Raw genomic sequence first — 26986 nt, 5'->3', positions numbered from 1 at the left:
GTGCAGTGGCTATTCACAGGCGCAGCCATGCATACTACTGCCTCAAACTCATGGGCTCAAGTAATCCTAATATTTACAGATAGAAATTTTTTTTTTTTTTTTTTGAGACGGTTTCTTGCTCTGTCGCCCAGGCTTAAGTACAGTGGCGTGATCTCGGCTCACTGCAAGCTCCACCTCCTGGGTTCATGCCATTCTCCTGCCTCAGCCTCCCGAGTAACTGGGATTACAGGCACCCGCCACCACGCCCAGCTAATTTTTTTGTTTTTTTAGTAGAGACGGGGTTTCACAGTGTTAGCCAGGATGGTCTCGATCTCCTGACCTCATGATCCGCCCAACTTAGCCTCCCAAAGTGCTGGGATTACAGGCGTGAGCCACTGCGCCTGGCCAGAATATTTTTTTTTTTTTTGAGATGGAGTCTCACTCTGTCACCCAGGCCGAAGTGTAATGGTATGGTCTTGGCTCACTGCAACCTCCGCCTCCCGGGTTCAAGCTATTCTCCTGCCTCAGCCTCCTGAGTAGCTGGAGCTGCAGGCACAGACCACTACACCTGGCTAATTTTTGTATTTTTAGTAAAGACGGGGTTTCATTGCGTTGGCCAGGCTGGTCTCGAACTCATGACCTCGTGATCCGCCACTCCCCCCCCACCCCCCGCAGCCTTCCATAGTGCTGGGATTACAGATAGAATCTGTACAGAGGTGTTTTTTTTTTTTTTTTTTTTGGATGGAGTCCTGCTGTATCACCCAGGCTGGAGTGCAATGGCACAATCTTGGCTCGCTGCACCCTCCAGCTCCTGGGTTCAAGCAATTCTCCTGCCTCAACCTCCCAAGTAGCTGGGACTACAGGCACACACCACCACACCTGGTGATATTTTGTATTTTTAGTAGAGATGGAGTTTCGCCGTGTCGGCCAGGCTGGTCTCGAACTCCTGACCCCAGATAACCCACCTGCCTCGGCCTCCCAAAGTACTGGGATTATCGGCTTGAGCCACCGCACCTGGCCTACAGAGGTTTTAAGTTAAAATGAGGTCTTAGGGTGGACCCTACTCCTCTATGACTGGTGTCCTCATAAGAGAAAATTCAGACATAGACACATAACAGAGGAAAGATGATGTGGAGACAGCCATCTACAAGCAGAGGGGAGAGAATAGAACCTAGAACAGATCCTTTTCTCATGGCCCCCAAAAGGAATCAACCATCTCAACACCTTGATCTCAGACTTCTAGCCCCCAGAACTGTGAGAAAATAAATTTCTGTTGTTTAAGCTACCCACTCTGTGGTTCTTTGTTATGGCAACCTGTCTTAGTCTGTTGTGTGATGCTATAACAGAATATCTGAGACTGGATAATATATAAAGAACAGAAATTTATTCTCTCATAGTTCCAAAAGCATCCAAGTCTTCTGATTGCATCCTCACATGGCAGAAGGCACAAGAACAAGAGAGAATGAACTCTGTGTCTTCACACGGCAGAAAAGCAGAAGGGCAAGAGAGAGTGAACCCACTCCCACAAGCCCTCTTCATAGTGATATTAATCCATTCATGAGGGCGGAGTCTTCATGATCTAAAAACATCTTAAAGGACCCCACCTTCTAGGCCGAGCATGGTGTTTCACACCTGTAGTCCTAACACTTCGGGAGGCCGAGGCAGTCAGAACACCTGAGATCAGGAGTTCAAGACCAGCCTGGCCAACTTAGTGAAACCCTGTCTGTACTAAAAATACAAAAATTAGGCCGGGCGCGGTGGCTCAAGCCTGTAATCCCAGCACTTTGGGAGGCCGAGGCGGGTGGATCACGAGGTCAGGAGATCGAGACTATCCTGGCTAACATGGTGAAACCCCGTCTCTACTAAAAATACAAAAAACTAGCCGGGCGTGGTGGCGGGCGCCTGTAGTCTCAGCTACTTGGGAGGCTGAGGCGGGAGAATGGCATGAACCCGGGAGGCGGAGCTTGCAGTGAGCCGAGATCACGCCACTGCACTCCAGCCTGGGAGACACAGCGAGACTCCGTCTCAAAAAAAAAAAAAAAAAAAAAAAAAAAAAATTAGCCAAGCGTAGTGGTGCATACCTGTAATCCCAGCTACTCAGGAGGCTGAGGGAGGAGAATTGCTTTAACCTGGGAGATGGAGGTTGTAAGGAGCTGAGATCGTGCCACTGCACTCCAGCCTGGGCGACAGAGCAAGACTCCATCTCAAAAAAAAAAAAAAAAAAAAAAAAAAAAAAAGACCCCACCTTCTCATATTATTGTGTTGGGGACTGAGCTTTCAACACATCAATTTTGGGGACACATTCAGACCACAGTACAACTCCAGCAAACTAATGTAGACCTATGCCCAGCCATATTAATAACTACTTTCAATATAAACACTCCAATTTAACACTCCAACTAAAAGACAGCAGCCTGGGTGACAGAGTGAGACTGTCTTTAAAAAAATCAAGATCCAACTATATAGTATCTAAAAGAAATATACAGTTGACCCTTGAACAGCATGGGTTTGAACTGCCTGGATCCACACAAGTTTGTTTGTTCCCTCCCCTCCCCTCCCCTCCTCTCCCCTCCCCTCCCCTCTTCTCTCCTTTCTCCTCTCCTCTCCTTTCTCCTCTCTTTCCTTTCTCGTTCCTTTCCTTTTTCCTTTCCTTTCCTTTCTCCTCTCCTTTCCTTTCCTTTCTCCTTTCTTTCTTTTTCCTTCTTTCTTGCTTTTTTTTTTTTTTTTTTTTTTTTGACGGAGTCTTCCTCTGTCACCCAGTCTAGAGTGCACTGGTGTGATCTTGGCTCACTGCAACCTCTGCCTCCCGGGTTCAGGCAATTCTCTGCCCCAGCCTCCCGAGCAGCTGGGATTACAAGCACCTGCCACTACGCCTGGCTAATTTTTTTGTATTTTTAGTAAAGATGGGGTTTCACCATCTTGGCCAGGCTGGTCTTGAACTCCTGACCTCGTGATCCACCTGCCTTGGCCTCCCAAAGTGCTGGGATTACAGGCATGAGCCATCATGCCCAGCCAGTTTTTTTCAATAAATACATTGGAATTTTTTTTTAGAAATTTGCAACAATTTGAAAAATGTACAAACCAACCACATAGCCTAGAAATATTGAAAAATTAAGAGAAAGTTCGGTATGTCATGAATGCACCAAATATAGATACTAGTCTGTTTAATCATTTACTACAATGAAATATAGATAAATCTATTACAAGAAGTTAAAATTGGCTGGATGAGGTGGCCAAGACCTGTAATCAGAGCACTTTGGGAGGCCAAGATGGGAGGATCACTTGAGGCACGTGCGTACTGTCCTAGCTACTCAGGAAGGTGAGGCAGGAGGATCACTTGAGCCCAGGAATTTGAGGTTACAGTGAGCTGTGATCATGCCACTGCACTACAGTCTGGGCAACATAGCCAGACCCTGTCTCTACAAAAAAATTGTTGAAAAAATTAACTGGGCATAGTGGTACACACCTGTAGTCCCTGTTACTTGGGAGATTGAGGTGAGAGAATCGCTTGAGCCCACGTCAAAATTGCAGTGACCCGTGATCATGCCACTGCACTCCAGCCTGAGTGACAGAGGGAGACCCTGTCTCAAAAAAAAAAAAGAAAAATTTCGATGCCGTATTAAATCATAACTGCATAAAATTAGTACATACTGTACTACTGTAATAATTTTATAACCACCTTCTGTTGCTATTGCATTGAGTTCAGTTGTTTCGAGTATCCACTTAAAATGCTGTGACACTAATCATCTCTGCATGAGCAGTTTGCCCTCTAGTAACTTGCCTATTGCAGTAAAAAGGTGATCTCTTACAGTTCTCATGGAGTTTTCATTGTCTCGTGCAATACCACCTTGAATTTCGGCATAGGACCCAAGTGAAGTGCCACTATTAATGCTGGGAGCACTCCAGGAAGCAGAGAAAAGTTATGACATTTCAAGAAAAATCTGAGTTGCTTGATATGTTCCACAGATTGAGGTCTGTACCTGTGGTTGTCCACTATTTCAAGATAGATGAATCCAGTGTAAGGACTATTGTAAAAAAAAAAAAAAAAAAGAGGAAATCGGTGAAGCTATACCAGGAGGTGTGAAAATCTTGCACTTTTTGCAAAACACCTTTTTATGTCATATTGAAAATGCAGCTTTTATGTGGGTGCAGGATTGCTATAAGAAAGGAGTACATGTGGACTCTAATGTGATTTGAGAAAAAGTGAAGTCATTACATGACAAAGCAAAAGGAAGGTGAGGGATCTAACGCTAGAGAATTTAATGCCATCAAAGGATGGTTTGGTAGTTTTAGAAAGAGGTTTGGCTTTAAAAATGTCAAGAGAGGCTGGGTGCGGTGACTCATGCCTATAATTCTAGCACTTTGGGGGGCCAAGATGGGAGGACTGCTTGAGCCCAGAAGTTTGAGACTAGCCTGGGAAACATGGCAAAACCCTATTTCTGCTAAAAGTACTAAAAATTAGTCAGGCATGGTGGCATGCACCTATAGTCCCAGCTACTTGGGAGGCTGAGGTAGGAGAATCACCTAAGCCCAGAGGTCGAGGCTGCAGTGAGCTGTGTTGGTGCCACCGCACTCCAGCCTGAGTGATGAGAGTGAGATTCTGCCTCAAAAAAAAAAGAAAAAAAAAAAAAAAAAGTCAAGATAACAGGAAAAGCAGCTTTTACCTACCAAGAGACAAAAGATGAGTTCTGAGATGCCAATAAGAAAATAATTGAAGCCCAGCACAGTGGCCCACACCTCTAATCCCAGCACTTTGGGAGGCCGAAGTGGGTGGATTGCTTGAGTTCAGGAGTTCAAGACCAGCCTGAGCAATATGGTGAAACCCCATCTCTACTAAAAACAAAAAAAGAAAAAAAAAAAAAGGCCGGTCGCGGTGGCTCACGCCTGTAATCCCAGCACTTTGGGAGGCCGAGGCGGGCGGATCACGAGGTCAGGAGATGGAGACCATCCTGGCCAACATGGCGAAACCCCATCTCTACTGAAAATACGAAAAATTAGCTGGGCGTGGTGGCGGGCGACTGTAGTCCCAGCTACTTGGGAGGCTGAGGCAGGAGAACAGCGTGAACCTGGGAGGCGGAGCTAAGTGAGCTAAGATCGTGCCACGGCACTCCAGCCTGGGCAACAGAGCGAGACTGTCTCAAAAAAAAAAAAAAAAAAAAAAAAAATCACCAGGCGTGGTGGCAAATGCCTGTAGTCCCAGCTACTCAGGAGGCTGAGGTGGGAGGATCAGCTGAGTCCAGGAGGTTGAGGCTACAGTGAGCTGTGATTGTGCCACTGTACTCCAGCCTGGGCAATGGGAGTGAGACTTTGTCTCAAAAAAGAAAGAAAAGAGGAGAAAAGTACCTGCCTGGACAGGTTTTTAATGCAGAAGAAAACAGAAAGCCACAAAAGACCTCTATTAGTAAGGAAGAGAAGTGAGCAGTAGGATTTAAGGAAAGAAAAGATAAACCAACTCTACTGTTTTGTGCAAATGCAGTCAGGTTTATTATGAAGGCTGCCCTTATCTATAAATCTGCTAACCCCCAAGCCGAAGGGAAAGAAAAACACCAGCTGCCAATTTTTTGGTTGTACAACAAGAAAGCCTGGACAAGCACCCTTTTTCTGGATCGATTTCATTGATACTTTGTCCCTGAAGTCAGGACGTACCTTGTCAGTAAGGGGATTGCCTTTTTTTGTTGTTTTTTGAGATGGAGTCCTACTCTGTCACCCAGGCTGGAATGCAGTAGCGTGATCTCAGCTCACTGCAGCCTCCGCCTCCTGGGTTCAAGCGATTTTCCTGCCTCAGCCTCCTAAGTAACTGGGATTACAGGCACACACCACTATGCCCAGCTAATTTTTGTATTTTTAGTAGAGACAGGGTTTCACCATGTTGGCCAGGCTGGTCTCAGACCCCTGACCTCAAGTGATGTGGCCGCCTCGGCCTCCCAAAGTGCTGGGATTACAGGGGAGAGCCACTACACCTGGCCTGGTTTTGCCTTTTAAAATTCTCTTGTTATTGGACAATGCCCTTGGCATTGAACCCCATCAGTTCAATACCGAAGGTGTCAAAGTGGTCTACTTGTCTCCAAACACACTGTCTCTAATTCAGCCTCTAGATCAGGGGATCATAAGGACCTTAAAGACTCATTACACATATACATGGTACTCTATGGAAAGGACTGTCAACTCTATGGAAGCGAACCCTGATAGAACATTGTGGAAGTCTGGAAGGATTGTACCACTGAAGATGCCATCATTATTATGGAAAAAGCCATGAAAACCATCAAGCCTGAAACAATAAATTCCTACTGGAGAATACTGCATCCAGATGTTATGCATGATTTCACAGGATTGATGATAAAGCCAAGCAAGGAAATCATGAAAAAGATTGTGGATATGGCAAAAAAGATGGGGTGAAGGGTTTGATATGGATCTCAGGGGAATCGAAGAGTTTAATAGACACCACCCAAGACAAATTAACAGAAGATGACATGATAGAGATGAGTGCTTCTGAACCTGTGCCAGATGAAGAAGAAGATGTAGAAGCAGCAGTGGCAGAAAACAATTAACATTAGACAGTCTAGGAGAAGGGTTCTGATTATTCAAGACCACTTTTGACATCTTTTATGACATGGACCCTTCTGCGATGCAGGCACTGAAACTCAATCAAACAGTGGAAGAAGGATTAATACCATATAGCAGGGGTCCCCAGCCCCCAGGCCACCGGCACCAGGCCATACAGCAGGAGGTGAGTGACGGGTGAGCAGGCAAACACAAGCTTCATCTGCATCTACATCTCTTCCCCGTCACTTGCATTCCCATGTAAGCACCACCTCTTGTCAGATCATAGGAGAGCAAACCCCATTGTGAACTGTGTGTGTGAGGGATCTGGGTTGCCAGCTCCTTATGAGAATCTCATGCCTGGTGATCTGTCACTGTCTTCTCTCACCCCAGAAAGGACCATCTAGTTGCAAGAAAGCAAGCTCAGGGCTCCTACTGATTCCACCTTAGGGTGAGCTGTATAATCATTTCATTGTGTGTTACAATATAATAATAATAGAAATAAAGCACACAATAAATATAAAGTGCTTGAATCATCCCGAAACCACCCCCTTAACCCCATCTATGGGAAAAAGGTCTTCCATAAAACCAGTCCCTGGTGCCCAAAAAGTTGGGACTGCTGCTATATAGAAACATTTTTAGAGAAATGAAAAAGCAAAAATGTCAGACAGAAGTTACAATGTATTTCCGTAAAGTTACACCAGAGTGTGCCTGCCTCTCCTGCCTGCCCTTCCACCTCTTTTGCCTCTGCTGCCCCTGAGATAGCAAGACCAACCATTCCTCTTCCTCAGCCTACTCAACATGAAGGCAATGAGGATAAAGACCTTTATGATGATCCATTTCCACTTAATAGCAAATATACTTACTCTTACAATTTTTATTTCTTTTCTTTTCTTTTTTTGAGACAAGGTTTCACTCTCACCCAGGCCAGAGTGTAGTGGTGCGATCTCGGCTCACTGCACTTCAACCTCCTGGGCTCCCAGGCTCAAAAGATCTTCCCTCAAAACTCCATCTCCGGCTGAGCACGGTGGCTCGTGCCTGTAATCCCAGCACTTTGGGAGGCTGAGGTGGGCAGATCACCTGAGGTCAGGAGTTTGAGACCAGCCTGGCCAACGTGGTGAAACCCCGTCTCTACTAAAAATACAAAAATTAGCCAGGCATGGTGACACACACCTGTAATCCCAGCTCCTTGGGAGGCTGAGGCAGGAGAATCGCTGGAACCCGGAAGGCAGAGGTTGCAGTGACTCAAGATGGTGCCACTGCACTCCATCCAGCCTGGGCCACAGAGCGAGACTCTGTCTCAAAAAATAAAAAATAAAAATAAAAATAAAAACCATCTCTACAAAAAAATATGAAAAATCAGCTGGGTGCAGTGGCTGTAATCCCAGCAATTTGGAAGGCTGAGGCAAGTGGCTCACTTGAGGCCAGGAGTTTGAGACCACCCTTGCCAACATGGTGAAACCCTGTGTCTAGTAAAACTACAAAAAAAGGCCAGTGCAGTGACTCACACCTGTAATCTCAGCACTTCGGGAGGCCAAGGCAGGCAGCTCACTTGAGGTCAGGAGTTCAAAACCAGCCTGGCCAACATGGTGAAACCCCATCTTTACTAAATATACAAAGAAATTAGCCAGGCATGGTGGTGGGCACCTGTAATCCCAGCGACTCAGGAAGCTGAGGCAGGATAATTGCTTGAACCTGGGAGGCAGAGGTTGCAGTGAGCCTGTAATCCCAGCTACTTGGGAGGTTGAGGCAGGAGAATCGCTTGAACCTGGGAGGCAGAGGTTGCAGTGAGCCAAGATTGTACCAATGCACTCCAGCCTGGGCAACAGAGTGAGACTCCGTCTCTAAATAAATAAATAAGTAACCAACAAATGCACAATTGTCAGAGATTTGAAAACCTTTTGGGCTGGGTGCAGTGGCTCATGCCTGTAATCCCAGCACTTCGGGAGGCCAGAGCAGGTGGATCACCTGAGGTCAGGAGTTCTAGACCAGCCTGGCCAACATGGTAAAAATCCGTCTCTGTGAAAAATACAAAAATTAGTCAGGCGTGGTGGCAGGTGACTGTAATCCCAGCTACTTGGGGTGGGGGGCTGAGGCAGGAGAATTGCTTGAATCCCAGAGGCAGAGGTTGCAGTGAGCCAAGACTGTGCCATCGCACTCCAGCCTGGGGGACAAGAGTGAAACTCCATCTCATAAAAAAGAAAACCTTCTTTTGGTAATTGAGAGAACAACTAGACAAAAAAGCAGCTGCATATAGAAAACCTGAACAATACCATCAACCAATTTGATATAGTTGACATTCAAGAAACTCCACCAAATAACTGCAGGTGATCCACCCACTTCAGCCTCCCAAAGTGCTGGGATTACATTTTTTTCAAGCACACATAGAACATTAGTCAAGCTAGATTATATCTGGGCCATAAGATAAGTCTCAGTATACTTCTAAAGATTAAAATCTATTGCTTAAGGCCAGAAATTCAAGACCAACCCAGGCAACATAATAAATAGATAGACCCCATCTCCATAAAAAGTAAAAAACTTAGCTGAGCATGGTAGCATGTGCCTGTAGTCCCAGCTACTTGGGAGACTGAAGTGGGAAGATTGAGCCCAAGGAGTTGGATGCTGCAGTGAGTATGATTGTGCCACTGCACTCCAGCATGGTTAAAGAGTGAGACCCTATCTCTATTAAAAAAAAAAAAAAAAAAAGAATAAAAAGAAAAAACCCCAAACAACCTTACAGAATATATACTTTCTGATCATCTGATCACAATGAAATTAAATTAGAGACAATATTAATAGTAACATATCTAGAAAATCCCCAAATGTTTAGAAATTAAAGAATATGGCCGGGCGTGGTGGCTCAAGCCTGTAATCCCAGCACTTTGGGAGGCCGAGACGGGCGGATCACGAGGTCAGGAGATCGAGACCATCCTGGCTAACACGGTGAAACCCCGACTCTACTAAAAAATACAAAAAACTAGCCGGGCGAGGTGGCGGGCGCCTGTAGTCCCAGCTACACAGGAGGCTGAGGCAGGAGAATAGTGTAAACCCGGGAGGCGGAGCTTGCAGTGAGCTGAGATCCGGCCACTGCACTCCAGTCTGGGCGACAGAGCGAGACTCCGTCTCAAAAAAAAAAAAAAAAAAAAAAAAAAAAAAAAAAATCGGCCGGGCGCGGTGGCTCAAGCCTGTAATCCCAGCACTTTGGGAGGCCGAGACGGGCGGATCACGAGGCCAGGAGATCGAGAGACGATCCCGGCTAACACGGTGAAACCCCGTCTCTACTAAAAAATACAAAAAAACTAGCCGGGCGAGGTGGCGGGCGCCTGTAGTCCCAGCTACTCGGGAGGCTGAGGCAGGAGAACGGCGTAAACCCGGGAGGCGGAGCTTGCAGTGAGCTGAGATCCGGCCACTGCACTCCAGCCTGGGTGACAGAGCAAGACTCCGTCTCAAAAAAAAAAAAAAAAAAAAATCAAAGAATATATTTCTAAAGAATCTATTTTTAGGCCAGGTATGGTGGCTTACACCTGTAATCCCAGCACTTTGGGAGGCCGAGGAGGGAGGATTGCTTGAGGCCAGGAGTTTGAGACCAGCCTGGGCAATATAGCGAGATCCTGTTTCTACAAAAAATAAAATTTGCCAGGCATGGTGGCACATACCTGTAGTCCCAGCTACTCAAGAGGCTGAGGCAGGAGAATCACTTGAACCCAAGAGGTGGAGGTTGCAGTGAGCTGATTACATGCCATTGCACTCCAGCCTGGGTGACAAGAGTGAAACTCTGTCTCAAAAAAAAAAAAAAAAAAAAAAAAAAAAAAAAAAAAAAAAAAAAAAATTCTGTATAACTAATTAATCAAAGAAGAAAACACAAATGAGAAAATATTTCAAACTGAAGCATATGAAGGCATAGAATATCAAAATATGTGTGGTGCAGCTAAAGAAGTACTTAAAGGAAAGTTTATAAAGTATCTATATGAGAAAAGAGAAAGGTTTAAATTTTTTGGGGGGGGGGTCGGAGGGACAGAGTGGGACACTGGAGTGCAGTGGTGCGATCTCGGTTCACCGCAACCTCTGCCTCCCAGGTTCAAGTGATTCTCATGCCTCAAACTCCTGGCCTCAAGTGATCCACCCACCTCGGCTTCCCAAAGTGCTGGGATTACAGGCATGAGCCACCGTGCCTGGTGGAAAGGTTTAAATTAATAATTCTGTGTTTCTACCTTAAGAAGCTGTAAGAAGTTTGGCAGTTTCTCAAAAAACTAAATAGAATTACCATATGACCCAGCAGTTCTACTCCCTAGTATATACGCAGGATAATAAAAAACACGTTCATAACAGTGTTAGCCAAAAACTGGAAGCAATCCAACTGTCTATTCACAGATGAATGAATAAACAAAATGTGGTATATCCCTATAATGGAATATTATTCAGCCATGAAAAAGAATGAAGTGGTTATATGCTACAAGATGGATAAACCTTGAAAACCTTATGCTAAGTGAAGGAAAGCAGACACAAAATGATTCCATTTATATGAAATTTTCAGGGCTGGGTATGGTGGCTCATGCCTATAATCCCAGCACTTTGGGAGTCTGAAGTGGGAGGATTGCTTGAGCCCAGGAGATCAGCAAGGGCAACATAATGAGATCCTCTCTACAAAAAATAAAAAATTAGCCAGGCGTGGTGACGTACACCTGTAATCTTGAGGCATGAGATTCCTTGAGCCAGGAGGCCAAGACTGCAATAAGCACCACGGCACTCCAGCTTGGGCAACAAAGTGAGACCCTGCCTCAAAAAAATTGTAAAAAATTAATTATAAAAATAAAAATTTTAGAATAGACAGATCCATATAAACAGAAAGCAGATTAGTGGTTGTCAGGGAGGAATTGGAACTGACTGCCATTAAGCACAGGCTTTCTTTCTGGGGTGATGAATGTATTACAGAATTAGACAGTGGTAATGGTTGCACAACATAGTGAATACACTAAAAATCACTGAATTTTACACTTTAAAATTGTGAATTTTGGAGGCTGGGCATGGTGACTCATGCCTATAGTCCCAGCGTTTTGGGAAGCTGAGGCGGGTATATGGCTTGAGTTCAGGAGTTGGAGACCAGCTTAGGCAACATAGCAAGATCCCATCTCCACAAAAAATACAAAAATTAGCCTGGTGTGGTGGTGCGTGCCTGTAGTCCCAGCTACTTGGGAGGCTGAGGTGGAAGGAACCCTTGAGCCTGGGAGATAGAGGCCGCAGTGAGCCATGATTGCACCACTGCAGACCAGCTTGAAATGACAGAATAACACCCTGTCAAAAAAAAAAGAAAGAAAGAAAATACATACATACACACACACACACACACACACACACAAACAGAGAAAAATAGCAAAGCCAAAAGTTGATTCTTTGAAAAAATAATAAAATTGATAAAACCATATCGGGACTGATTTAAAAAAAAAATACAGGCCGAGCATGATGGCTCATACCTGTATTTCCAACACTTTGGGAGGCCAAGGCTGGTGGATTACTTGAGGCCAGGAATTCAAGACTAGCCTGACCAACATGGTGAAACCCCTTCTCTATTAAAAGTACAAAAAATTAGTGAGGCATGATGGCGCACACCTGTAATCCCAGCTACTCAGGAGGCTGAGGCATGAGAATCACTTGGACCTGGGAGGTAGAGGCTGCAGTGAGCCGAGATTGTGCCACTGTACTCCAGGGCAACAGAGCAAGATCTTGTCTCAAAAAAAATTACCAATTATTAGTAATGAAAGAGCAGATATCAGTTTAGATTGTTATGTATTAAGATGATAAAAAGGAGTATTGTGAACAACTTTATGGAAATAAATTTGACAACTTGAATGAAATAACCCCTTTAAAAATGTTTTATTTATTATTTATTTTTGAGATAGGGTCTCACTTTCTTGCCCAAGTTGGAGTGCAGTGGCAATCATGGCTCACTCTACCTCTAGGGCTCAGGTGATTCTCCCACTCCAGCATCAGAAGTAGCTGGGACTACAGGTGGGTGCCACCATGCCTGGCTAATTTTTTGTACTACTTTGTAGAGATGGGGTTTCGCCACGTTTCTTAGGTTGGCCTCGAACTCCTGAGCTCAAGCAATCCACTTGCCTTGGCCTGCCAAAGTGCTGGGAGTACAGGCGTGAACCACTGTGCCTGGCCAGAATCTTTTAAAAACCACTAGAATAAAGTGTATTTACCAAGGTGACAGGATACAAAGTGAACATACAAAAACCATTTATATTTCTATGTTCTAGCAACAAACAATGGGAAAATGAAATTTTTAAAAGAATCCACTTATAATAGAATGAAACCCTTGTTAGGAATAAATTTAGCCAAAGATAAGCAAGACCTCTACACTTAAAACTAGTTTGGGTACCATGGCATATGACTATAATCCCAGCACTTTAGGAGGCTGAGGCAAGAGGATCGCTTGAATCCAGGAGTTTCAGACCACAGACCACCCTGGGTGACGTAGTGAGACCCTGTCTCTACAAACAAAACAAAACAGAAAACACTAGTTTTTAAAAACTAACTCTATATGATTTCAAGCTTTATTGTGAAGCTACACAAATCAAGACAGTGTGATGTTGAGATAAACATATCAACGCGAAAGAATAGAGAGTTTAGCAGTAGTCGCACACTTACATGGCCAAATTATTTTTGATGACAGTGCCTAGGTAATTAAGTGGGTAAAAGGTCTTTGAACAAATGGGGCTGGAACTGTATATCCACATTAAAAAAGAAAAAAATATTTTTGAACTTTGAGCTCTACCTCTAAATGAAATAGAAAATACACAAAAGCCGGGCGCGGTGGCTCACGCCTGTAATCCCAGCACTTTGGGAGGCCGAGGCGGGTGGATCACAAGGTCAGGAGATCGAGACCACAGTGAAACCCCGTCTCTACTAAAAATACAAAAAATTAGCCAGGCGCGGTTGTGGGCGCCTGTAGTCCCAGCTACTCGGGTGGCTGAGGCAGGAGAATGGTGTGAACCCGGGAGGCGGAGCTTGCAGTGAGCCGAGCCGAGATCGCGCCACTGCACTCCAGCCTGGGCGACAGAGCGAGACTCCGTCTCAAAAAAAAAAAAAAAAAAAGAAAATACACAAAAAAGTGGAGAAAATTAGCAAAGCCAAAAGTTGGTTTCTTGAAATAAGTTAATAAAATTGAGGCTGGGCGCAGTGGCTCACACTTGTAATCCCAGCACTTTGGGAGACCGAGACTGGTGGATCACGAGGTCAGGAGTTGAAGACCAGCCTGGCCAACATGGTGAAACCCTGTGTCTACTAAAAATACAAAAATTAGCTGGGCTTGGTGGTGGGCACCTGTAATCCCAGCTACTCAGGAGGCTGAGGCAGAGAACTGCTTGAACCCAGGAGGCAGAGGTTCCAGTGAGCCGAGATTGCGGTACTGTACTCCAGCCTGGGTGACAGAGCAAGACTCCATCTCCAAAAATAAATAAAATAAAATAAAATAAAATAAAATAAAATAAAATAAAATAGTAAGTCCCTAGTAAGACTAAGAAAATAGAGAAAATATAAATCCCCAATTATCAGGAATGAAACAGTGAAATTAATTAAGAATAGATCCTAAATCTAAATGTAAAAGCTAAAACAATGAAATATCTAGAAAAAAATAGAAAATATTTGTTACTTTGGGGTAGGTAAACATTTCTTAGGACATAAAAAGCAGTAACAAAAAAAAAAAAAGATAAATTGGATTTCATCAAAATTTAAAACTTTGGGCCAGGTTTGGTGGCTGACGCCTGTAATCCTAGCACTTTGGGAGGCCAACACAGGTGGATTACATGAGGTCAGGAGTTTGAGGCCAGCCTGGCCAACATGGTGAAATCCTGTTTCTACTAAAATTACAAAAATTAGCTGGGCATGGTGGCACATGCCTGTAATCCCAGCTACTTGGGAGGCTGAGGTAGGAGAATCGCCTAAACCCAGGAGGCGGAGGTTCCAGTGAGCCAAGATCACGCCATTGCACTCCAGCTTGGGCAACAGTAGCGAAACTCCATCACACCCACAGGCACACATTTTAAAACTTTGGTTCTTCTAAAGGTACTATTAAGAAAAAAATTCTGGCTGGGTGCAGTGACTCACGCCTGTAATCCCATCTCGTTGGGAGGCTGAGGCAGGCAGGTGGATTGCTTGAGGTCAAGAATTTCAGACCAGCCTGGCCAACATGGTGAAACCCTGTCTCTACTAAAAATACAAAAATTAGCCAGGTGTGGTGATGGGTGCCTGTAATCCCAGCTACTTGGGAGGCTCAGGCAGGAGAATCCCTTGAACCTGGGAGGCAGAGGTTGCAGTGAGCTGAGATCGCCCCACTGCACTCCAGCTTGGGTGACAAAGTGAGACTCTGTCTCAAAAATATATATATATATATATATTCAAAATATTTTGTCTGGAACCACTAAAGACCCCAAATAACCAAAGCAATCCTAAGCAAAAATAACAAAGCTGGAGGCATCATACTACCTGAGTTCAAAATATACTACAAAGCTATGATAACCAAAATAGCATGGTACAGTCATAAAAACATACACATAGACCAATGGAACAGTATAGATAACCCAGAAATAAATCCACACAACTGATTTTCAGCAAAGGTGCCAAGAATATACATTGGGGAAAAGATGGTCTCTTCAATAAATGGTGCTGGGAAAAGTGGATATCTACATGCAGAAGAATGACAAAAATTAACTCAAAAGGGATTAAAGACTTAAATATAAGACCTCAAACTACAAAACTACTAGAAGAAAACACAGGAGAAATGCTTCATGACATTGACCTAGGCAAGGATTTTTGAGATAGGACCTCAAAAGCACAGGCAACAAAAGCAAAAGTAGGCCAATGGGATTACATCAAACAAAAAGCTTCTGCACAGCAAAGAAAACAATAGAGCATGGCCAGGCACAGCGGCTCACACCTCTAGTCCCAGCTATTCTGGAAGCTGAGGTGGGAGGATTGCTTAAACCCAAAAATTTGAGGCTGCAGTGAACTGTAATTGTGCCATTGCACTCCAGCCTGGGTGACAGAGCAAGACTCCATCTCAAAAAAATAAAATGGTAGAACTGCTTTGGAAAACAGACTGGCAGTTTACTTTAAGGTCAAATATGTATATGATATATAACGTAGCAATATGATTCTTTGGCATATAGCCAAGAAGAATGAAAACTGCCCACACAAAGACTTGTACATGAATGTTTATAACAGCTCGATCCATCAGAGTCTAAAACTGGAAACAACCCAAATGTTCATCAGCTGATAAATGGGATAAACACATTTTAGTATATTCACACGATGGATTTTTTTTTTTTTTTTTTTTTTTGAGACAGAGTCTTGCTCTGTCACCCAGGCTGGAGTGCAGTGGCGCGATCTCACCTCACTGCAAGGTCCGCCTCCCGGCTTCACACCATTCTCCTGTCTCAGCCTCCCGAGTCGCTGGGACTACAGGCGCCTGCCACCACGCCCGGCTCATTTTTTGTCTTTTTAGTAGAGACGGGGTTTCACTGTGTTAGCCAGGATGGTCTCGATCTCCTGACCTCGTGATCCGCCCGCCTCGGCCTCCCAAAGTGCTGGGATTACAGGCGTGAGCCACCGCGCCCAGCAATTTTTTTTTTTTTTTTTTCCCACATAGAGATAGTGCTTCACTCTGTTGCCCAGACTGGTCTCAAATTCACTTGAGCTTAAGCAATCCTCCTGCCTTGGCCTCCCAACATGCTGGGATTATAGGCATGAGCCACTGCACTTGGCCCTTATTTTTTTTTTGGAGACAGAGTCTTGCTCTGTCACCTAGGCTAGAGTGCAGTGGTGCAGTCACAGCTCATTACAGCCTCAACCTACCAGGCTCAAGGGGTCCTCCCCAACCTCAGCCTCCCGAGTAGCTGGAACCACTGGTGCAAGCCACCACAGTGAGCTAATTTTTTTTTTTTTTTTTTTTTTTTTGAGACGGAGTCTGGCTCTGTCGCCCAGGCTGGAGTGCAGTGGCCGGATCTCAGCTCACTGCAAGCTCCGCCCCCCGGGTTTACGCCATTCTCCTGCCTCAGCCTCCCGAGTAGCTGGGACTACAGGCGCCCGCCGCCTCGCCCAGCTAGTTTTTTGTATTTTTTAGTAGAGACGGGGTTTCACCGTGTTCGCCAGGATGGTCTCGATCTCCTGACCTAGTGATCCGCCCGTCTCGGCCTCCCAAAGTGCTGGGATTACAGGCTTGAGCCACCGCGCCCGGCCCAGTGACCTAATTTTTAACATTTTTTGTAGAGACAAGATTTCGCTATGTTACCTGGGCTGGACTTGAACCCCTTGCCTCAAGCAGCCTCCCGCCTTGGCCCCCCACATATTTGGGATTACAGGTGTGAACCACTGCACCTGGCCCAGTCCCTTATGGATGATAGACTTTTAGGCTATTTATATTCTTTGCTATTACAAAGAGTTTTATAATAAATAACCTTACATATGTTATTTTACACATACCAACATATCTGTAGGATAAATTTCTAGATATAGACTGAAAAGGATAGGTGCATTTATAATTTTGATAAATAGTGCCAAATTAGCGTCCTTAGAGTTGTACAAGTGTATACTACAGCATTACGGGACTGGAATAGTCAGATCCTGGCCAGCCATTCTCCTGAGAGCATGTGGAGAAATGGGCTGGATGGCTCACTGCAATGATGAGCGTCTCTACTCTGCACCTCGGAGGACCTTGACTGAGCACTGCATGGCCAGCCCAGTGGAGGCACAGGCTTCAAAACAGGATATAAAAAGGGCCTGCTTCTGCAGTTGACAGCTTTGATGCCTTCCTCACTGAGAAGGCCTTAGGAAAAGATGGCTCCTGCCATTAAGACCACACAACCCCTATGGAGAAGTGACTTAGAGCCCAAAGAGTTGCATTTACAACTCTCATACAAATGATTTTCATGCACTAGACAGGATCAAAAAGTAGGTGTGAGCAGGCTGGGCACGGTGGCTGACACCTATAATCCCAGCACTTTGGGAGGCCGAGGTGGGCAGATCACCTGAGGTCAGGAGTTCGAGACCAGTCTGGCCAACATGGTGAAACCTTGTCTCTACTAAAAATATAAAATTAGCCGGGCATGGTGGCGCGTGCCTGTGATCCCAGCTACTCGGGAGGCTGAGGCAAGAGAATTGCTTGAACCCGGTAGGCAGAGGTTTCTGTGAACCAAGATGATGCCACTACACTCCAGCCTGGGTGACAGAGCAAGACTTCATGTCAAAGAAAAAAGAAAAAACAAAGTAGGTGTGAGTGAAGTGGGAAGGTTTGGTCAGCTTTTTTTTTTTTTTTTTTTTTTGACAGGGTCTTGGTGTGTTGCTCAGGCTGGAGTGCTGTGGTGGGAATATAGCTCACTGCAATTCAACTTAACGGGCTCAAGCGATCCTCCTGCCTCAGCCCCACTGAGTAGCTGGAGCCACAGGCGTGTGCCACCCCCAGCTAATTTTTATTTATTTATTTATTTATTTATTTTTTGTAGAGACAGAATACCCCTTTGTTGCCCAGGCTGCTCTCAAACTCTTGGGCTCAAGTGATCCTCCTGCCTCAGCCTCCCAAAGTGCTAGGATTACAGGGGTGAGCCACTGTGACCAACCTCAGCCAGCTTTGAGGCTTACTATGTAGCCAACGTTGTGTTAGGTATACACCAACAGAGATAAAATATTCTCTAGCATTGGAAACAATGAAGCGTATTGTTGTGGCAATGTGACATGCTGTAATAAAACAAATAGGTTACCATGGGAAGCAGAGGGGAAATCCTTAACTCTCTTCAGGGAAGGCTGCACAGAGGGAAAAACATCCTTCAGTCAAGGGCAAGGCCTGCAGGCATAGGAACCATTGGTGCCTCTAGGTGAGGTGAAGGGGCATCCACGAGGTCAGGATGGAGGCTCACATCCCAGAGGGAGTTCCTAGGAGATGCCTTTTCCTTCAAGAGACAAAGGACCAAAGTTGGGCTCAAGAAGGACTCAGACCCCAACACATAGTCTACCATCACTTGTCCACCTTGTGACACCACTACTCATCCTTATATACTCAGCTGAAGGGTTGTCATAGGCCAGGCCCATTCCTGTCTTGCAGCATTGTTTGAAGTTCACCTCCGTGTCTGTTTTTTGTCTCCCTACTACAGTGAGCTCTTGGGGCTTAGGGCCTGGGGTTCTAATCATTTGCATCTGCCATGACTAGCACAAAGGTATGGTTTTCTAGCCTAGGACTCAGGTGGATAAACTGGAGACCTACCTGTGTGGAAAACTAGGAATCATTTTGAGAATCTCTCGAGTCCCAGAGGTGGCAGTAACCCAAATTGGCCTCAAGCTGGCACTGTTGTAGTTTTCTTCTGTTTCTAGACCAATTCAGAAACTTTATTCTTTCCTGTGTTGACTTTAGTTTCTTGGTAAATTAGCTCCTTAAACCTTCAAGCTACTAGTGAGTTTGCCTGAGGGTGGATAAATGTTGCCACACCTGAGTCAATAAAGAATGAATCAGCGTGGCCTTCATAGAGGGGTGTGGTACTGGTAGTTACCATGACAGCCAAAGACACTAGAGAGAACTACAAAACGGAGATAGAGGGAAGTGGGAAATGGAGGAATGGAATGAGGTCTAGTCCCCTCCATGCTTCCTGACAGTATCTTCCTTGATGTCTCTGCAGCATCGCACCAGTGACCTCTGGGACACTTGCTCTGCCTTGATTCTCCTGCCACTCTGAGCAGTCTTCCCCTCTGGTTTGCTGGATCTTCTTCCACCATTTTCTAGAGCGAATTTTCCCAAGTGTGATGCTTGGTCTTCTCTTTGCCTGTCTCTCTTGAATCTTTCATCTGTGCGCATAGGTCAGTTCTATGCAGGTAATTTCCTTGTCCCCCAGATACCGCCCCTCCCATGATCTCTCTGCTGGACTTGAGCTCTGTTTCCATTTCCTACCAGGTGTTTCCATTTGGGTGTCCTGTAGTCATCTGAAACCAAGCATGTATAAAATTGAGCCTGTCTTCCCCCTCCCAGTTTCCATTTTTCTTCCCATGGCATCAGTATTCTCTCACCCACCCAAGCTCAAAACCTGAGTCATATTTGACACGTCCTCCCCATTCTTCCCTTCCCAAATGCAAGTTTTGCAAACTTCCTTTGCAACATCTCTTATAGTTCTTTGTCCTTTATTTTTTTATTTTTTTATTTTTTTTGAGATGCAGCTTCACTCTTGTTGCCCAGGCTGGAGTACAGTGGTGTGATCTTGGCTTACTGCATCACTGCAACCTCCACCTCCTGGGTTCAAGTGATTCTCCTGCCTCAGCCTCCTGAGTAGCTGGGATTACAGGCATGCACCTCTATGCCTGGCTAATTTTGCATTTTTAATAGAGACAGGGTTTCACCATGTTGGTCAGGCTGATCTCAAACACCCAACCTCAGATGATCTGCCCACCTTGGCCTCTCAAAGTGCTGGGATTACAGGCGTGAACCATCGCTCCCAGCCAAATGCTAGTTTTGTATGAGTTTATGTGGAAACCTCTGTGGTATATACTTCACAGCTCTGCACATCTAGCCTGTGGCACACACATGATTCCCTCCTGCTTGCCTTTGTTCAGCTCATTCCCTTAGTCTAGAACACTATTCTCTGGCTGGGTGTGGCAGTTCACTCCTGTAAGCCCAGTACTTTAGCAGGCCAAGGCAGGAGGATTGTTTGGCCTCAGGAGTGTGAGACCAGCCTGGGCAACATAACAGGACTATCTCAGTGTATGACACGTGCCTGTAGTCCCAGCTACTTGGGAGACCAAGGCAGGAGGATAGCTTGAGCCTGGGAGTTTGAGGCTGCAGTGAGCCATGATTGCACCACTGTGCTCCAGCTTGGGCAACAGAGCAAGACCCTTTCTCAAAAATTATATATATATGTGTGTGTGTGTGTGTGTGTGTATATATATAAATATATATAATATATATATATTTTTACATATATAAAATATTATATATATATGCTTTTTAGTATTTCTGACGTGCCGTTCAAACTGAGTGAGGTGGTGGTAGATGTATCAGGGGTACTTGAAAGCAGCCATAGGCCACACGTGGCACATCTTCCTGGAGACTTCATTTTATTTAATTATAAATAATTTCACCTACTTTTAGCTACTCCAGGCTGGGCACAGTGTTTCACGCCTGTAATCCCAGCATTTTGGGAGGCTGAGGCAAGTGAATCACTTAAGGTCAGGAGTTCAAGACCAGCCTGACCAATGTGATGAAACCCCATGTCTACCAAAAATACAAAAATTAGCCAGGCATGGTGGTGGGTACCTCTAATCCCAGCTACTTGGGAGGCTGAGGCACGAGAATTGCTTGAACCCTGGAGGCAGAGGTTGCAGTGAGCCAAGATCATCCCACTACACTTCAGCCTGAGTGACAGAGTGAGACTCTGTGTCAAAAAAGAAGTACAGCTACTCCAGACATATGGAGTAGAATGCAAATTGGTGAAAGAAATGACTAAGAACATTCCGTGTGGTGCTGTCCCCTGCAGTGGGAAGTCTGCATTCGCCCTGCGGTGGAAGGTGGGAAGGTGAGAAACAGGGACCCCTGATTAGAAGGGGCTAGGTGCAGATGAGGTGCGGCAAGGGGAATACAATGCAGCGGGAGGGAAGTGGCAGTCCCTGTGCTCGAGGCTCCTGCAGCGGGTCCCTGTCACCTGTGGTGCTCTTTCCTTTCTGAGAACTCAGACAATTCAGTCTCTATACCACTCCTATGTTGCCTCAGGAAAGTACTTGTATTACATGGTTTTCTAACTTGCCACATATGTAGTCCTTATCTCCTCAACAACATTCTTATCCTCCAACATCTGGAGTGCAGGTGTGGGGTGAATTCAGGCCCTGGTGTTTACTGATTGAGCAAGGCACTTTTCCTCTCAGCCTTGGTTTCCTTATCTGTAAAACATGGATAGTACTTCCCTAATGAGATTGTTCTCAGGATTCAACTAGATAACATGTGTGCAGCATTTCACTTAGCAGATGGCATGGATAGGCACTTAGTAAACATCAGAGCCCTCCCAGCAGCGCCAGGCTCTTAGTAAATATCTGATTCTTGAATATTCCCATCCCCAAATATATCCCCCTACCTGACACTCCTCTCATGTTCTCTGTCTCCCTTCCTGTCACAGTGCATGTGTCTACAGAAGGCCACCCTCTTTGCGTATCCTGGTTCCTGGCCCTACTCACCCTCACAAAGATCTCACTCACACAACTGCCTTCTCATCTCCTGTAACCTCAGGTTCTCTCCCTACTGGATCTCTCAGACTACTTCTCTCTCTACACTCACTCCGGGGATCTCATCCACTGTTGCGGCTTTCAAGGCCATCTAAAAGATTCCCAAGTTTATATTTTAAACCTAGAATGCCTCAGAATCCGAGACTTACATATCCACTGCCTATACCCCGTGTCCCCTTGGAAGTGGCACAGATACTTCAGCATGTCTAAGATGGATCTCCAGATTCCCACCCCACCCTTCCCACAAGTTTTCCCATCTTAGTAATGAGAACTCTGTCCTTCCAGTCACCCAAACCAAAACCTTTGGAGTTATCCTTGGCTCCTGCCTCTTAAATCCCACAGTCCTATAGGCAAGTCCTGCCAGTCAGCTCTTCCTTCAAAATACAGAGTGTACCTGGCCACTTCACCTCCTCATGCTGGTCCAGATCAAGCTCAACTCTCATGAGGCCAACTTCAGAGGCCTCCTGAGTGGTTTTGCTACCTCTGTTTTCCCCAGCTCCACAATCTTGTTTTCCACCAACAGAGTAATGTTTTTTTTTTTTTTTTTTTTTTTTTTTTGAGACGGAGTCTCACGCTGTTGCCCAGGCTGGAGTGCAGTGGCGCGATCTCGGCTCACTGCAAGCTCCGCCTCCTGGGTTCACGCCATTCTCCTGCCTCAGCCTCCTGAGTAGCTAGGACTACAGGCGCTCGCCACCGCGCCCGGCTAATTTTTTGTATTTTTAGTAGAGACGGGGTTTCACTGTGGTCTCGATCTCCTGACCTTGTGATCCGCCCGCCTCGGCCTCCCAAAGTGCTGGGATTACAGGCTTGAGCCACCGCGCCCGGCCTTCAGAGTAATGTTTTCTAAACATCAGCTGACTCTGTCATTTATTGACCTTAAGCCCTCCAGTATCTTCCCCTCTCACTCAGAATCAAATCCAGATTTCTTATCATGGCCCTAGGGACCAGCCTGTTGCCTGTCTGCTCTCAATTCCCACTACCCTTCCTTGCTCCCTGGCCCCCAGCCTCACTGGCCTCCTCAGTGCCTTTCCTGGAACAGGCTGGAAACACTCCTCCCTCAGGGAGCTTCTCCTTGTTGCTCCTTCTGTCTGGAACACTCAGGTGCAGACCTTGCTCCCTTCCTTTCTTCAGGTCTCTGCTCAAATGCCACCTTAGCAGAGGGCCTTCCCTGACCAGTCTCTCTAACATAGCGCCCTGGCATCCTTGGACCCTTTCTGATCTCAACTCTGATTTTGCTTACTACTGACTGCTACCTGACATAATTAACTTACGTGTTTGTTTTTGTCCATCTCCTGACCATTAGTAACACCCCAAGGGGACCTTTGGTGCCTGGCACATAGTGAGTGCTCAGCAGCTGGGTGGGAGCTGTGGCATAGACTGGAAGAGCTTAATGCAAGTGGCCCCTGGTCACTGCACTGCCTCTTGCCTGCTGTGTGCTTTTGGACAACTTTACTTAACCTTTCTTAGTTTCAGTTCCCCTCTCGGTAAAACTTACCTGGAAGGTTTTTTAGGAGGATTCGAGATAATACATTTAAAGTACCCGAAACATGATCAGTGCTCAGTAAGACAGGGGCTACACAGGCCACTTAGCTGCTCTCTAGGCCTGTTTCCAACAAGTTACTAGTGCTGCCTCCATCTGCCCCCAGGATGGAGGGCTGCTACAGTAGATGAAGGTAATGCTACAGAAGCAGTTACTGACTCTATTCTCCATGTCATACCCTGACCCCGGGTCTCCTGAGCATTGTTTCTGGCTCCAGCCAGTTCTCCATCCCCCAGCACCGTCAGTTTCTTTTTTCTTTTTTTTTGAGACAGAGTCTTGCTTAGTTGCCCAGGCTGGAGTGCAGTGGTGTGATCTCGGCTCACTGCAAGCTCCGCTTCCTGGGTTCATGCCATTCTTCTGCCTCAGCCTCTCAAGTAGCTGGGACTACAGGTGCCCGCCACCATGCCCGGCTAATTTTTTGTATTTTTAGTAGAGATGGGGTTTCACCGTGTTAGCCAGGATAGTCTCGATCTCTTGACCTCGTGATCCATCCGCCTTGGCCTCCCAAAGTGCTGGGATTACAGGCGTGAGCCACTGTGCCCAGCCTTTTTTTTTTTTTTTTTTTTTTTTTTGAGGAGTCTCCCTCTGTCACCCAGGCTGGAGTGCAGTGGCACAGTATCAGCTCACTGCCAGCTCTGCCTCCCGGGTTCACACCATTCTCCTGCCTCAGCCTTCTGAATAGCTGGAACTACAGGCGCTTGTCACCACACCCGGCTAATTTTTTGTATTTTTAGTAGAGACAGGGTTTCACCTTGTTAGCCATGATGGTCTCCATCTCTTGACCTCGTGATCCGCCCGCCTGGGCCTCCCAAAGTGCTGGAATTACAGGCGTGAGCCACCACGCCCAGCCATCAATTTCTTACCAAAGCCCCTCAGATGATGGCCATGTCTGAGCAGGTCCTGCAAGTTGAGACCCTCCCCAGCCCTGCTTTGATCAAGGTGGTCCCTGATGTGGGAAGCCAGAGGTGCTTGCTGGGAATGTATAGATATGTTTGGACTTCATGCGCCATGGACCCCAAAGGTCCTTCTCTGGCAAAGCACCCATGTTTGTGAAGTGGGCACTGCTTAGCAAGCCAGGTGGCTGGCGGGTCAGGTAGGTTTTCCCTGGCTGCTCCAGGAAGGTGAGTCGTGAGTAGTTTCCCTGTGGGCCACCAGGGGGCACGAGAGGTCGCTCAGCTCTTAGAGGACTTGATCCATCTCTTAAGCTGTCTATGTCTTCTCCCTCTCAGGCCTAGGACTTTCTTGAAGGAAAAGAACTGTGGTGGTGGTTCTCCCATCTCCTAACTTGCTAGGGACTGCCAGTCAAAGCAGGGCCACAGTAAAGGACTGAAGGTCAGGATTCCAGGCTTAATATTCTTTATTGGTAAGCATTAGTGAACCCCTTGCCCTGGGAGCTCAGCCAGTCCTGCTCTGATTCCTAGCCATAGGTGGGACAGCATCTTTGCCTCATGGATCAACTGTCCACGTCTGGCTGTGCCTAACTTGCCACACCATGGGTCAGGGAGACAGGCAGCAGGTACTGGAAGGTGATGTCCAGGTCCTTTTCCCCAGTGACCACTCTCCATCTAGAAGCACTCTGCTTCAGCTGCACAGGCTCTTCCAGGGGGGCTCTGAGAGCCTGCTGGTTAGATGGAGGAGTTGAGCCTCTGACACCTCCAGGTTCTGCCTGCCAAGGGTTCCTCCGCAGCGGGGCTGAGCTGAGCAGGAGCAATGGGCTCTTGCTTCTGTCCTGAGATTCTTGGGTGATGAGCAAGAGAGCCAAGGGCAGGAGGTCATACGTGGTGCCTCATAGGGGATAGAGATGCCAGAGGCTGTAGAAGATGGGGTGGGAGGGAGGGATATCCCAGAGAGAGAGAGAGAGAGAGAGAGAGAGAGAGAGAGAGAGGGAAAGGGTCAGTTGTTGAGTCCCTGGATCTGATTTCACCAGCTATTCTTGGCCATGCCCATAGTCCTTGGGAAACCCCTTGGTTTTAAATAGATAGTTCCTTGGTTCCTGGGTGTACCTTTGCCCCCGACTAGCTTGTGGAGGTAAGAATTATTGGCCGGGTGCGGTGGCTCATGCCTGTAATCCCAGCACTTTGGGAGGTCGAGGCGGGTGGATCACGAGGTCAGGAGATCAAGACCATCCTGGCTAACACAGTGAAACCCCATCTCTACTAAAAATACAAAAACAAAATTAGCCGGGCGTGGTGGCGGGCGCCTGTAGTCCCAGCTACTCGGGAGGCTGAGGCAGGAGAATGGTGTGAACCCGGGAGGCGGAGCTTGCAGTGAGCCAAGATCGCGCCACTACACTCCAGCCTGGGCGACAGAGCGAGACTCTGTGTCAAAAAAAAAAAAAGAATTATTACAGTAGCGTGTCCTCCTTCTTGCCTGTTCAGCAAGGCCCTTCAACCCTCCATCCATTTCTCCCTCAGGTCAGGACAGCAGGGTGACGGTGCCTGGAGAAGGCCCTGGCTCCCCTGAAAGCCCTCCCGGCCTGTCTCTGACCTGCACTGGAAGCGGGGATCTCCGGGGTGGGTCTTCAGCACCTCCCACACCTCTGGGGGAGGCTCCAAGCCCATCTGCTTGGCCCGACACCAGCGCTGCAGCCGTGTGATCCCTGCCAGGGTAGGAAGAAGACTCTGGAGCCTTGTTGGGGGTGGGGTAGAGTCTGAGCTGGAGAATGTGTGTGTTCAGGGGAGACAGTGCCTGAGGGTCAGAGTCACGCAAGCGCTTGGGTGACTTCAGAGACGTGTGGGTGACGGGACTGGCTGGGAGAGGCACCTCCGTGGGGCTGGGTGGGTTCTCACCGGTGCAGGGCCCGTACTGCCAGGCCAGGTCAAACTGCCTCAGCAGCTCCAGCTCCGCTTCCTCCTCGTCGCGGGGCTGGGGCTCCTCCCCTGCAATGACAGCTGCTCTTCAGTGCGAGGCTGGCCTCAGTCTCCTGCCCCTCACCTCCCAGCCTTCCTCACCACCCCTTTGCCTCTGCCACCCCGCAGCTAGACCTGGTGTCGGGAGGGGAGGACAGGCCACCTTTCCCCTTCCATCTGCCCCTCTGCCCACGTCCTCTAGGCCCCTCCGTGTCCACTCCTCCTGCCTCCCTCACACGTCAGAGACCTAGCTCGGATGCCAGCTCCCCCTTGCTGTGCCCAGCGGGCCCCTCCCTCCTTTTCACAACCGGGTAGGAATCAGTGATGAGCCGCTTCCGGCCCATGGCGGCCACCCAGGCAGGCAGAGGAAGGAGGCGACTGCGGGGAAGAGGAGAGACCGGCCAGTGGGCGCGAGAAAGACAGCTGCTGAGAGAGACAGACGGGGCCAGGCCAGCGGCAGGCAGACAAGATGACCCAGACAAACCGAGAGAGGAAGTCGCTGGGGTCCAGGGAGGGACGCCTCCCCCACCCCAACAAGGGCGCAAACAGGAAAGACTTCAGCCAATGGCAGGCCGCCTCTGTGGGGCGGGGCCCTTGCGCTAGCCAATGGTAGGCAGTGTAGGGTGAGGGGTGGGGCGGTGCCACAGCTGTGGGCTGCGGGAGGAGGGGCAGGCTGGGGCGGGGGACCTGTCAGGATGCCCCTACTTCACCACCTCCCCCGGCCCCCATTGGTCTGCTGTGGGTCCCGAGAGACTTGAAGAGAGTTATCCTCAGCCTCTCACTTCCCGTTTTCCCTTCCTAGGCAAATGTTCTTTTCAGCTTCGCTAAT

At 47.2% G+C, this 26986-nt stretch overlaps 2 protein-coding genes across 8 annotated transcripts in view; one reads left to right on the top strand and one right to left on the bottom strand.

Moving 5' to 3' along the window:
• RAD9A (RAD9 checkpoint clamp component A) overlaps nt 1–26986 on the top strand; it is a 79023-nt gene that overhangs the window by 9598 nt on the left and 42439 nt on the right. The gene's annotated exons all lie outside the window — the stretch shown is intronic.
• On the bottom strand, nt 24648–26676 carry POLD4 (DNA polymerase delta 4, accessory subunit). 2 transcript variants are annotated; one of them, XM_050756829.1, is made up of 4 exons: nt 26405–26676; nt 26098–26187; nt 25796–25907; nt 24648–25119 (listed from the first exon to the last, which is right to left on the bottom strand). In XM_050756829.1, the coding sequence occupies exons 1-4, from the start codon at nt 26499–26501 to the stop codon at nt 25095–25097; spliced, it is 324 nt and encodes a 107-aa protein (XP_050612786.1). In that variant the 5' UTR covers nt 26502–26676; the 3' UTR covers nt 24648–25094. The 2 variants fall into 2 exon arrangements, with proteins under 2 accessions (XP_050612786.1, XP_050612785.1); XM_050756828.1 differs by lacking the exon at nt 25796–25907 and having other exon boundaries at nt 26405–26649.

The sequence above is a fragment of the Macaca thibetana genome, chromosome 14, assembly GCF_024542745.1.
Source record: "Macaca thibetana thibetana isolate TM-01 chromosome 14, ASM2454274v1, whole genome shotgun sequence".
Lineage (NCBI taxonomy): Eukaryota > Metazoa > Chordata > Mammalia > Primates > Cercopithecidae > Macaca > Macaca thibetana.
Note: the sequence above shows the minus strand (reverse complement) of the source record. Positions and strands in the feature narration are given on the sequence as shown.